This window comes from Melampsora larici-populina (genome assembly GCF_000204055.1).
Source record: "Melampsora larici-populina 98AG31 unplaced genomic scaffold MELLAscaffold_43, whole genome shotgun sequence".
Lineage (NCBI taxonomy): Eukaryota > Fungi > Basidiomycota > Pucciniomycetes > Pucciniales > Melampsoraceae > Melampsora > Melampsora laricis-populina.
In genome coordinates this window covers 89,430-103,687 of record NW_006768807.1, presented here as the reverse complement: position 1 = coordinate 103,687, position 14,258 = coordinate 89,430, and the positions used below count along the sequence as shown (strand labels likewise).

General features: G+C 42.0%; 2 protein-coding genes across 2 annotated transcripts in view; one reads left to right on the top strand and one right to left on the bottom strand.

The window, feature by feature from the left end:
• Window positions 1-3,531: 3,531 nt before the first annotated feature.
• MELLADRAFT_91499 (uncharacterized protein) lies at window positions 3,532-3,956 on the top strand (the record flags this gene model as incomplete). Its single annotated transcript, XM_007414490.1, has 2 exons — window positions 3,532-3,882; window positions 3,936-3,956. The coding sequence occupies 2 exons, from the start codon at window positions 3,532-3,534 to the stop codon at window positions 3,954-3,956; spliced, it is 372 nt and encodes a 123-aa protein (XP_007414552.1).
• A 9,732-nt stretch (window positions 3,957-13,688) lies between these two features.
• Window positions 13,689-14,258, bottom strand: part of MELLADRAFT_78827 (uncharacterized protein) — a gene marked incomplete at both ends in the record, with an annotated part of 3,106 nt that continues 2,536 nt past the window's right edge. The window contains one exon of the mRNA XM_007414379.1: window positions 13,689-14,258.

Genomic DNA, 14,258 nt, shown 5'->3' with positions numbered 1-14,258 from the left:
TTTAAAGTCCTTGAGCATCAAGTTTATGGTTTCTGAAAAGATCATTTGGAATGTAATTTATACATACTACTGTTTTGTGTTGTACTTACACTTTTATTGAACAGTTTCTTATTCTTGTGAAGGGGATTGAATGCCTTGTAATGAGATCCTTCGTGTTGTAAGTTGTCATCTAATCTCAAGTTCAACTGGTATTTTTGACAATTTGAGCAACTGCAGATCCAATGCACAAGTTCAAGTACGGTGATTTTAAGATCAGGATTGGCGAGTTGCGTCATTGGTTTTTAGGTACGCACTTCAGTCTTCCACAGGACCCAGACAAACCTTACCAAAGGCAAAGCTCATTGAGCTGGAAAGGATAAATTTTTGAAAAAGTAATTTTAGACGTATGTAGGGTTTTGATAGGTATGAATTCAATTTTCTTAAAACAAGGTTGCCTCATGAGCATATGAATTTCAAAATGTGCAGAATACTTGAAAGTTGAGGTAGATGTCAGTTCAGGAGTGTATGGAACTTTGTTGGAGTTTGTTGAGAGAAGCTTAAGCTTTCGTACATATTTACACTTTTATGAAAAGTTGAAGTCAAATTTTCTGGGTCGATTGCACAACACAAATCAAAGCATCCAGACTGCAGGAGGTTCGATGTCCAATTGTAGCTCTGCTCAAAAAGCCTGATTTGATCATATATTTATTTTGCTCAAAAAAATAAGTTTCCTTTTGCTTAAGTCGACCAAATTATTTTTCTCAAACGTGGAGGGTGTGGAAGCGAAAACCAAGTTTTTAAATGATCATTCTTAAACCCTGGAGGTGAAACACATACGTCTGGAATTGAAGTAGTGAAAAAAAGAGGGGATCAGTCTTTTGTTCTGGTACGAAAAAGGCTAAAAATCAATCAAATTTAGACCTCCCACTTAGGCTTTGCTGGGGTCCTGACTTCCGGTGCCACCCGCTGAACTTGCTGTTCGAAGAAGAAAATACAACGGATTGGATGGTTTACTCGATTTCGGTTCATAAAGACTCATCTTCTTCGAATTTTAGAATACCCACTCAATGTGGATGGATAATCGCCATTAGGAATCGGATTAAGGATGATGAAGATGATCATAAGCACCAGTTCTTATCTTGTGAAGTTCGTCGGTTTATCCTTCCGTCAGCAGTGCGGCCCGCGGGGTATAATATCGATCGGTCGGGTGTTTTCTAACTTGACCTGAGTCCCGGTCTCCTCTCTCGGGGCCTGCACGGAGGCGGCCGCGCGTGGGCTTCTTATGATTTTTTTGGACATCGATTGGACCGCTTCATGGTCAAAGGCCCAGTGTCTGGACTCTGCCTGACTATAAATTATGATTGCAAAGAATGGAGCTCATTGGCATTGAACTGGAATATCATTTTGTGTTCTAATCATTGTGTATTTCTGAATTTACTCACTTCTTCATGGGGTCAAGATCGGTTCCATTGCCAATCCGATCCATAAATGACATTGTACGCAAGATTGATGTGATCAATGGGATTTATGTATACACAAAATTCCCATCCAGAAACATCAACTGGGTCAACTATATCCGGTTTTTGTCAAAACCGAGTCTGCTTTCATCACTGCTGTTGACTCATCAGATATCAAAAAACATTTTTTTTTTTTGCAAAAAACATTTTTTTGCCATGTTCGACTTCCAGGAAGGCTCGGATATAGCACGCTTATCATTGTTAAAAACATAACCAAGTTAATTCACCGCCACTATGATGAATCAAAAAAATGTGCTGATAAGGTCATTGGGAGACAAGAAAACAGATGAACAAGAACTTTCTTTGACAATGTGATCTGATAGTGTGCAATTTGAAGAGATGTGCGGGATGTTCTTAGGCTGCTTTGAACTTTTGATAATGTCGTTGTTCTTGTTCCCTCGCACAATTTTGTTCTTTGCAGTTGCGTTGAACTTTCTACGTTTGATTAGCAAATAATACAAATCGTCTTGACTATTCTTTGACTATACTTAGAAAGAGGTTGAACAATTTCATTTTTCTTCACAGTTATTCAGTTCATTAGTGATTATGATGCATGAGGTTACCTATCTCATCTTTGTTTGTTTGCTTTAATCAATGAAGATTGTGCAGTTTCGCACTTCCTCACTTTCATGATCATACATACTGGGTTCACACCGTAGAGAGTGCTTTGTACTCAAAGTCGTTTGTGACACTCAAGTGTGAAGGACATCAATAAGGTGTTTTGTTCTTGTGTGTTCAAGTTACACTCAAATTTGACACAGCGACTATCTCACGTCAAGATTGTATCTAATCTGATGGAAAATCAACGTTTGAATAAAAGGTTTTATTCAATTATTCAAACATCGTGCACACAGAGAAATCCGGTAACAGGAAAATAGCTGATCGAGGGGAAATGTTGTGTCAAGTTTATGTTTTGATCGTGTGTGATTTGAATGAAGACTCTATTTTACAGCTTGGGATGTTCTTTATAGCCTTCTTTACACTTTTCCGTTGAAACTTTCCACTTTTCGCTCCAGCGCTATGGTGTCTTTGCAGTTGTATCCATTATTGTCTCTTTGATTAGTCAAGAGAAAATATCATCTTCACAGTTTTATTCGTGTGTGTATCTAGAAGACACTTAAACTAGCTCCTTTTACCTTGAGATGATCTGGTTTGGTAATCCATTGAAGACTTAAACTTGCTCACGTCATCAGAAGTATACCTCTGAGTCGCTTTTCGGAGCAGCTATGGTCCCAATCTTGAGCCACTTGATGAACATAGAAGAAGACTTCACTCAAGATACAGTTGAATCTCTGGACTCAGCTACACCGTACTAAAGATATCTATAGGTATCTTTAGTATGCCAGTTGAGTCAGCTAAAGATCAACAGTAAGGTCGCATGATGTATATCGTCTGCCTTTTTCTCGTAAAACATCTCCTAGCAGCATCAACAGCGTGTTCTTGTTGAGTGCTTCTGGAGCGCTTGACTTGACCGATCATGGTCTTTGATATTGGGTCAGCGCGCAAGACTTGAATCCCTCTCATGTGTGGTAGGGACTTGAATCGAGTGATGATACAGCTGTGAAGGTACACTTGATTTCTCTGTGTCTCTAGGATTACGAACGCTGTATTTTGAACGGAGGCATTGGGAACCCATTTACAATAGATAGACTACAACAAAAGTGTAACTACCGTCTTGATGACTCGTACTCTTGTTTGTATCTTGAAGTTGTTTACTAGGTTTGCTTAGGGCCAATCCTATTCAACCTCAGCACCATCCCTCAGCCCCAATCGTGCTTCATAAACCCATACGGCTTGTAACTTGTTTACATTTTCAAAACCTATACTTCATATCTCTGTCGATAAAAACGTCGATCACGATCAACATCAATCGCGTTCTACAAGTCCAACGACAGGCCTCACTCAATCCAATCAGAGCTTCTCTATCTTAGTCTTACTACTTCTAGTCCTCCGACACCTGCTTATCAGATCCATACCATTGTTCTATCTTCACCGACCCTTTAAATCATATACGATCAACCCTCATCATTCCATCATGATCGACAATAATTGTACTCAACCTCCTCCCGCTCCGTCGACTCCAGAAACTCCCTTGACTCCAGAAACTCCCTTGACTCCAGAAACTCCCTTGACTCCAGAAACTCCCTTGACTCCAGAAACTCCAGAAGCTCCAGAAACTCCCTTGACTCCAGAAACTCCAGAAACTCCAGAAACTCATTCTCTAGATTCCACTTCTGAAGACGAGCATTTTATGGACCGGGAATATGAACACTTGGGGCTGATCGCATCAGGTGGATTTGGTGAAGTTTGTGTGGCCAGATCTAACTGCGATCAAAAGTTATATGCAGTTAAAATTATTCCACGATACGATCAACGAGGAAATGATGTCACCAATTCTTTAATTCGAGAAATTTTAATCCTTAACGAACTCGATCATAGCCTCATTATCAAATATTATGAACATTGTTTCGATCTCGCTCGAGCGTTTATAACTCTCGAACTCGCCTGGGGCGATTTAGAACAAATCATTCAGTATTCTACGATCCCGGAAGATGATGTCAAGAAAATTATGTTAGACATAGGATGCGCTTTAGAGTATATTCATCAAAAGAAGATAATTCATCGCGATGTCAAACCTGCGAACGTCTTGATGGGCTGCGATGGACGAATCAGACTCTCTGACTTTGGTCTAGCCATAATAACGACTTCTGGATTTGCGCGAGGCAATTGTGGAACTCCGTTTGCTAAAGCTCCCGAGGTGCTCCGACACATTCCATACACGAAAGCGATAGATTGGTGGGCTTTGGGAGTCATGGCGTTTGAAATGTTAATCGGACAGAAGCCATTCACGCCATGTACGTATTCCTCTCTAGACATATCTCTTTCTCTCTCCGAATCGTCCCCTTTGTTTAGTCACTGACTCGATTTTTCTTTTTCTCGTATCAAATATCCCTTCTTCAGGTGATGGAAGAAGTCTTTCATACAACATTATACATTCCAAACCACAATTTCTTCCTTCGGTCCCTCCCGATTTCCGTACTGTCATCGAACTCCTCTTGGAAAAGGATCCCGAATCCCGAATCTGTTCTCTGGAACAGTTACAACTAGCGGACTTCTTTGACGAGTTAACTTGCGGTTTTTAACATATCCTCTATCATGGTTATACTTCATACTAGGTATGTTCATGAGACTCCTCTTTGTTGATTCCTGAATCTGTCAGTTACAACAGTTACAATGATCTAACATATGCGGTTCATCTATTCTCTTATATAGACTCCGTGGTCTTTGAGCTTCATACAGTCATCAAAACGCTCTTGAAGCCGGGACAGCTGGAGGATTTTAATGAGTTGCCATACTGTTTTCATATCTTGGTTATATAGACTCGGCCTCCTTCAAACTAAGTACAGTTATAAAAATCCTCTCGGAAAAAAATTGGAAAAAAATTAGAAAAAATTGGAAAAAAACTAGAAAAAAATCTCAGTCCCCGAATCTGTTCTCTGCAACAGTTATCACTGGCGGATTTCATTGATTTATCATACGGTGTTCAATATATCATCTATTATGGTTATATCAACGCCGCCTTATTCAAACTATGTACATTCGTCCAACTCATCTTGGAAAAGAATCCCGATGATCGAAACTGTCCTCTGCAACAATCACAACTCGCGGATTTCGATGTTTAACATACGGGGTTCAATTTATCATTTATCATGGTTATATATACGCCATACTTTTTGAATTACTTGCTATAAATCTACTGCTAGAATGTTTGGACGCGTCCTTTGATATCTTGTTTCGCGTACATGCCTGCTGCTCTTCTATTTAGTTTTCATCGTCTATTTCTATTTCAATGATTTGATATACCGTTTTCAATTTCTCCTCTATCATAGGTATCTAGAAGCCGGTTATATAAAACGCCTTTTTCTTCATATTGCTGTTATGAATGTTTTGGTGAAAATTTTGGATATATCTTGAACCTTTTGTATCGCTCATACATAGCTGTGATGCTCTAAGTTAGTTTTTACCGTCTATTTCAATGATTTGATATACCGTTTTCAACTTCTTCTCTATCATAGCTATTGAGAAGCCTGTTGTCTGGACGTCTCTTTCTTCATACTCCTTGTTATAAATGTTTTGGACAATCTTTGGACTATTTTGAATCTCTTGTATCGCTTAAGGCCTATTGCTCTTATAGTTAGTCTTTATCGTCTATTTACACGCTTATATCAATTATACACGATGTTCATTATGAGCGAAAGATGAACTCAAAGTTCTGCTTGTGTGAAAGCTTACTTCCCCTGCCCGTAAGATATGACAGGGAACTGGTGCTCGGTAATTATATGTGGGCTGTTGTGTCTATACTACTTCAAAATCATCACTAACATTTCTCAAATTAGAAACATGTGACAATCTACAGTCATTCCTAAGAAGCTTTTCCCCCCGTCAATTATAAAAAAGAATGGGCTAAGTCACCAGGAAATTTCATGATGTTCTATATCTTTGAAGTTTGAGGTCTTGAAATATGAAAATAAATCATCATCATACGATCAACATTTCAAATTTCAGACATTAAAAGACTTTATTCTATCCAAAAAAAGATCACCAAATCCCTTGACAATTAATACCATAAGCCAGAGCCCAAATGACATCTTTGGTACCATTCCCCGTCAACTCATCTCGATGAATCCAACGATGACTGAATGTATTAAAAAAAATCATATCTTTCTATACAAATAATTTCCAAGTTCTAAATCAGTACATAGTAGTTTATTCACTCAAAGCATATCTTCTCACAAATGATAAGAATAGAGTCAAGAGTCTTGTCAATGAGCCTAGGAAAACCAATCTTGTAACACCTTTTAGCACCTCCTACGAAAGGTTTTGTAAGAGCGGTGCAAGGTAAGGTAAAATTTTACAAGGCAGTTTCTTCAAAAGAGCAAATTGAACTCATCTTGGCTTGATTTTGTTATGGAATTGAGAGGAAGCCAAGTCACTCCTGTCTAGAGTAAGCAACTTCAACCAAAAAAGGCCTCTAGAATCACTATCAAATTAATATTTAATATTTAACACTTTCTTTGTCCATCTTCCTCTCAAGATGTGACATTAGCATCACGAATTTGATTTGATTTGATTTTCTAAAAAGAACAATTTGCATAACTTAATGATGATATTATTGTTATGACCGGCTACGGGGTCTGGGGCTTGGGACGGAGGAGAAGGTGATCTATGCTTGGTATGAGTATTGTAGCGTGAGGAAGCAAAGTACAATGAGGACAGTAGTATATAGTGAGTGCGGTCCTTCACCTGTCACGTGTCGTGACATCTCATGATCCGTGAAGTGGGATCATAACACTATCCCCCCCTTTACGCCCAGGCTCCCCGTTCGCGGCCCTGCGTACTTCCCCGGGGCTTGCATTAAAAAACCCGGTGGGAAAAAGCTTCACCCCTCTCACATGCGCCTCGTCCTTCGGTGACCTTCTGCTGCCTTAACTTTAAATTAAATGTGGCGATCATTTCCTTTGCGTTGATCACATTAGCCTCTGGCTCCCACGAGTCTTCCGACCTGCCACACCCTTTCCAACTAATAAGGTACTCCGTCTTGCGTCTTCTTACTCGTTTATCCAGGATTTCTTCGACTTCCCACTCCTCCTCGCCGTCGATCTCGATCGGATATGGGGCTGCCTCCTGTCTTTCCTCAATCAAATGCGGTGAGTGCTTTCGCAATACAGAGACATGAAAGACGGGATGGATTCTACTCATCGTGCTTGGTAATTTCAACTTATAGGCTGAAGTCGATATTTTCTTCTCGATCGTGAATGGGCCAAGCCATCGGTGGTCTAGCTTTGCAGATGGTCTTGTGGTGGAGATGTGACGGCTGTTAAGCCATACCTCGTCACCGATGTTCCAATCAGGTGTTGCTCGTCGTACCTGGTCATAGTCTCTTTTCATCACCTCCTGAGCTCTCTGTAAGTTCTCTTTCAATTCATTTTGGATCTCTTCAATGTTTTGAAGTCTTACTTCTACTTCAGGTATGCACCTTTCTGATGATGGTATTCTCCCAAACGATAGGTCGTAGCCCAGGTTTGCTTTGAACGGCGAGAAACCTGTCGACGAGTGTGTTCCGTTGTTGTAGGCGAACTCGGCCCAAGGTAAGTGCTCACTCCAGTCGTCTTGTCGGTAAGCGATAAAGTGTCTCAAATACTGTTCAACTACTTTATTGACTATTTCTGTTTGCCCGTCTGTTTGTGGATGGAAGGCCGTCGACAGGTGGAGCTCTATTCCTAGTTGTTGGTTCAAGGACTGAGTCAGCTTAGATACAAACACACTACCGCGGTCCGATACTATGGACTTTGGGGCGCCGTGGAGTTTCCAGACATTGGCAAGCATCAAGGTTGCCAGCTCGTCTGATGTCATCTCCGTCGTACAGGGAATGAAATGCCCCATCTTGGTAAGTCGGTCTACCACCGTCAGTATGCAATTCTTACCATCAGACAACGGTAAGTCGGTGATCAGGTCATAGCTAACGTCTGTCCATGGGCCGGCCGGTATAGGTAAGGGCTCTAGTGTGCCAAATGGCACTGCGTTTGACGACTTGACCCGTGCGCACAAGACACAACCGTTGACAAACTTGTTCACATAGGCCTTCATCATCTTCCATCGATACTGGCGTTGAACCAAGCTCAGGGTTTTTGCTTGACCCGGGTGCCCGGCTAGCACACTCTCGTGTCGACTGCGTAGGATCTCGAATTTGCAGGTTGCGTCATCTGGTACTTCCACTAACCCCTTATAGTAAAGTACGTCATGGTGAACTTCATACCCATCTAGTGCTCCTTGTAGTTCGGCAACTGCAGGTCTCAAGAGGGCTTTGATCAGATTGACTACAGTCAAACCTGTGCAAATGCATACCTGCGCAGATGCATAACCTGTGACAATGCATAGAAAAATTCCTAGATCTTGATACTTTTTACCGCCAAACTAGACAATGGAATTGCATAACCCGTGAAAATGCATAGGAAAAGTCTTCCACCCAAATTATGCAATTGCACAGGTTTGACTGTATTCGTTTGTCCGTCTTAGAAGATTGTCGCACTCTCTCCATGATTTGCTCGTCTGTCCACACCGGTGCGTCACTAGATTTACTTAAAGCATCAATTTCGACGTGTTCAGGTACTGATCCTTGACCAATATCTTGTTCAAACCAATCTTCGACATTGGCATGTTCAATGATCTCTTCCTCAAACCAAGCCTCAATACTATCGAGGTCAGCGTTGAATGACGTTTCTGATAGGTTCTCGGGTCTTAGTAGTGTTCCAAACGACAATTTCTCGTTAGCCGGGGGTTCTAGATCAGGTCTACGCGAGAGTGCATCTGGTTTGTTCAATTCGCGGCCCGGTTGAAACTGGATGTGGAAATCGAAGCAACCGAGGGTCTCTGCCCACCAAGCCTGTTGTCGTGTAAGTTGTTTTGTCGTCATAAAACTCTCTAAGTTCTTGTGGTCAGTGTACACCGTGACTTCCAGGCGGTTTGGATTTCCTTCTAAGTAATGTCGCCACTCCCTAAAGGATGCAACAACACCTAACAACTCCTTGTCAAAAATTTCGTAGTTCCGTTCTGCCTGGACTAACGATTGGGACAAGAATGCCACTGGGTGTAATACCCCCTCGTCATCATTCTGCGACAGAACAGCGCCTAACGCATAATCCGAGCAATTGCACTCCAGTATGAAGGGCTTATACGGGTTTGCTATTTTCAAAACAGGTGCAGTGGTGAATGACGTCTTCAGGGTATCGAAAGCCTTTTGCTGATCCGTTCCCCATATGAATGGTGTTTTGTCACATGTTAGGTCGTGCAAGGGTCGGGTTATACAAGAGAATCCATGGATGAACCGACGGTAGAAATTCGAGAACCCTAGGAACCGTTGGATTTGGGACACATTCTGCGGAATTGGCCAGTCACTTACAGCCGACACCTTCAATGGGTCCATTTGGACTTTGTTCTTCAAAATTAAGAGTCCTAGGTAATCAATTTCTTTACGCGAAAATTTACACTTTTCCGGCTTCAACCATATATTGTGTGACTGCAGTATCTGAAGGACCTCCTCTACTACTTTCTTGTGATCTACGCCTGCAGGTGTGTAAATCAACAGGTCGTCAAGGTAAGCTGCCAGGTCTTTCCCAATTCTCTCCCTAAATATGTCTGAGATAAAGAATTGAAAAAATCCAGGCGCTCCAGTTGGTCCAAACGGCATGATAAGGGGTTCGAATTGACCACATTTACAGACAAATGCCAATTTCTTCTCGTCTCCTTCTTTGACATGTAGGTTGCCGTAACCGTTCCTTAGGTCCAAGCAAGAATAATTCTCAGCATCACGAAGGCTATCAACCAGCTCCATTGTCAATGGTAATGGGTAGCGGTTTTTGACTGTAAGTGAGTTCAGTTTTCTGTAATCAAAACATGGGCGTAAATTCCCATCTTTCTTTCCTGTGAACAAGACGGGGGCGGCCCATGGCGATGTTGTCCTTCTGATGGTGCCCTTAGCTAATCCTTCATCAATCATGGTGTCTAGGGCTTTCTCTTTGGCTGGCAACAAGGGGATGATCTTGCTGGCCTGTGGGGTCGCACCAGGGATTAGATCAACTCGGAAGTCGTAACGTCGGTGTGGAGGTAAAGTCATAGAGTTTTTCTTCTTGAACATGTTGATATACCGATGGTAGCGTGTCGGGACTAGCTCCTCTGCTGACTTTTCCGGTTGGTCTTTGGCCTTATCAGCTGCGAGTCTGGCCGACACACTCCACGAAGCCTCGGTGGAGCAGATCTTTGGGGTTCTGTCATTGTCAGGCCGTACAAGCTTGTCAACTGCTTCAATGACTTGGTCTAGGGCTTCATCAGACTCACCTCGCGGGGGCTTATTTGCCTTGTGAAAGAGAGCCCCCTCGCTATGTTTCCTAGCTGTCCCCTCTTGGGCCTCAAGGCAGTTTGGGGTGTTTGTCGGATTAAGCAACACCAGATTATTGGTGGCGAGTGGTAGTGTCTGGCTTTGTCATGTTTCTGAGGTTTGTCCGAATTGCTTTTCCAATATCTGTGATAGAATCGGTGATTGATTATTCATTGTTTCAGAGATAAACGGTTTGGAAGGGTTTGTGTACTCACATCGCGGGGGCATGAAGTTAGATAAACTAACAGCCCCCTCGTCACTGTCCCTCGCGTGGGCCTTTGGTCCTGGTGGGGTTGTTTTCGGGTTGGACGAAGCCAGATCCATGGCTGAAATGTGGTGACTTACGTTCTTTGGTCTTAATGTGCCGTTCTTCCAGTCAATACAATGGCCATTCTCGCGCAGCCAAGGCATGCCGAGTATGGCGTGGTAAGAATCCTTAATTTGAGTCACTAAAAATTTCGTTTTTGATTCATCCTCGTCAATGAACAGATCCGTGTCTTGGGCAACTGTTCGAGGTGCACCATCGAAGCCATACACCTCGCCGACTGACTTCAAGTCATTGACTGGGAGGCCGCTACGATCTAAGACTACGTGGGTGGAACCACAGTCAATCAAGGCATGGGCGGTGGTACTATCTGGGTTGGGGGACGTGGCGCAGGGGGTCTGGGACAAGGAAATGGTTGTAAACACACGGGGGTCTGATGTTTTCTTTGCATTTGATTTCAAAGCATCCGTTTCCTTCACTGACTCCTCCCTACTCAAGCCCGGGGGTGGCACGTCCGTTGCTCCCAAGCGGCGCCATTTTTTGATTGATCCGCCACAGATGTTGAAGCTCCTGAATTTACTCCCATCCCACTCTGTAATGCCGCAATCTTTGCCTCGAGTTCAGCTATCTTCCCTTACCACCACCACTTCTTCCTTTCCCGTTCTCACGACTTCTTGAGCCACACCAACGTGCCATATGATTTGGCTTCCCGCACTTGAAACATAACCGATTCTCAGCTCGCCGATTGTACTTGTCTGAAGATATCTCGAACCGGGCTGACAAGATGTCCATGGCATCCGGGTCTGTCAAGCGTGATATGGTCGCCGGGTCTACACTCTCGCCTCTCAGGTCATTATTGATGGCACATGCAAGTTGGGTGATGCTTTTGAGGTCGTCAAATTGGTCTCTAATCATAGGTATGCGCACATTACTTTTCAATCCTTGACGGTAATGACTGATAAGCGTTGGCAGTTCCCATTTAGTGGTCGGAGCAAGTTGGTTGAATCGAATGGTGTATTCGGCAGCGGATTTAGTTTGTCGTAAGGCACGGAGGGCAGCCTCAGCTCTTTTTTGACAATCTGAATAGAAAAAGACAGCTTCAAACGCTCGGGTGAACTCGTCGTACGTGACCGGGTTGTTGGCTTCGGGGTCCAAGATACGTTGTAAAAAAGGTTGGGCCCACTTGATAGCTTCACCCGTGAGATAAGATATGGCAAACATGACCTTGGCCTTGTCCGATGTGAACAATGTAGCGTTCATGGCGATGTAGATCCCGGCCTGGCTTGCATAGGCTTCGGCAACAGCTCCCCTAATCCCCTCGTACTTGTCTGGCGTGGCGACTTTGATCAATGGCGTGGGCTGTTGGACGGCGGCAGGTGTTGCAGGTGAGGTTTGCGTGACGGTTGGCATGGCTGGCTGTGCGGTGGTGGTCGACGTAGTGGCTTGGTTGGCCTCAAGCTGAGCTGCTTGAGCCTCAGCCTGTTCACGTCGAGTAGTTTCTTCGGCAAGGCGATTGGTGAGTTCGGTGCGTCAATCTGTCTCTTCCAATAGGCGTTTGTTGATATCCTCCATTTGTTGGATCAGTCTAGCAAGGTCCGCTCCGGTAGCCATAGTCGTGGTATCTGGTTTGCTTTGGGTAACCTCGTGCCAGGATGTGCTGCTAATCGACTCGGTCTCTTCGCTCGGTGGTTTGAAGGAAGGCGTGGTGGTGGGAGCAATAGGGTGGTGATTCGACGTGGTTTTAAACTTTTAGCCTGATATCTTAACTTAATCAGTAGCAGTGAAAGAAATTTCTTCTTCTTCAATTCTTTTTAATATTGTCTTCTTGTTAAAAAATAATCTTCTTTTGCAATTTTAATTCTTTTTCTTCAATTTCTTATTCTTGTCCTTCTGGTCCGTCTCGAGTTAGACGCTACAATATGTTATGACCGGCTACGGGGTCTGGGGCTTGGGATGGAGGAGAAGGTGATCTATGCTTGGTATGAGTATTGTAGTGTGAGGAAGCAAAGTACAGTCCCCTCCAAGTGGTTTACGTAATCATTCAAGTTCTGCAGCGGCGGGGCCGGGGCCTGTTGCGAACCCGATGATTACGAATCCTAGGCGTGGGGACGTGTACAATGAGGACAGTAGTATATAGTGAGTGTGGTCCTTCACCTGTCACGTGTCTTGACATCTCATGATCCGTGAAGTGGGATCATAACAATTATAAATTAACTTTGATCTTCAAAACTTCCTTGGTGATTCAAACAACAATTTTATAAAGTAAAATGCACGAAATGCATAGCCTAATGAGATTACAACTTGCTCTTCTGAGCCACTCTAATTTCTAGATCAACCAATTATTGATGAGATAAACTCAATGTTTTGGAGTTCATCATTTTTAGAACAAGATACTGACTTACTCATTTACTTAAGAAAGATAGGTATCATTGCACTTGACACTTGACTCATCTGGATACGCATTCTTGATCATGGTAATGAATGATTTCAATCTAGACACACTGAGATTTGTAATACGTGATGCCGAGTATATATATATTCAGATCAATTTGATGGCTTATATTTGCTCAAATGAGTGAAATATGCATCTATCTCTGATGATGATCTGTTGGATTGACTTGGTTTTGTGATGTTTAGAATGGTTGATGATATGATTGAAATAAGACACGATCAAAATGTAAAGATTGCAGAAAGTTCAAAATTTCCACTTCAAAAGTGCTTGTACAACAGAATGTATGGAGTCTTGGATTTATTTAATTTTACTATCAATGAGTAATTTGTCAAAAAGATTAGGGTATGAATCAAAGTGGTTCATTAAGAGATCATCATCTCTTGTGAATTCTATAATCAACTTGAAAAGTACTTCATTCATCCCAAAGTCCATTGATGTGTAAAACCAATCTTCTTCAGAAAGCTTTACAGAGTTAATTGATGGTTCTTTTACATTCAAGAAAGTTAATATCATCTTGCTCCTCTTTTGGATTGATTATATGTAGAGAAAAAATTCAATTAAATTGCAAAGACACCCAAATAAAAAAGAAAAACCTTATCTTCTTTCCTGCACAGTAAATCCCAACCTAGAATGCAAAGCCGTACAAAAATAAAATCTCAAGGTAGAAAGAAAGAAAAAAGATGACAAAATAAATTAGGTATCAAAATTTCTGTAATTCAATGGCATTGGTAGGAAGAAAAATCGAAAATAGTAATCAAATGTGGTGTTAAAGAAAAGAAAACGTTCAAAAGAAGTTTGCTCAAGTAATGAAAAGAAAATGGGATTCATAGATGATTTTTTTTTGAAATTGGAAACCAAATTAAATGATTAGAATTCAGAAAAAAAAACGTATGTATCTATTCAAATGACTTGCAAAAAAAATGCTCTGGTATCAAATAAAAATCGATGTAAGGAGAGACATAAGAAATGAGATTAAATAAAAAAAAAGAATGACTTTAAAGGAATGAATATTAAAAAAAGGAGAGTGATATGAATCATCATTATGATTCCCTCAAAAATCAATTGAGAGAAAAACAATGGTCAGTGAAAGTAGAAGAAAGTAAAGGGAAA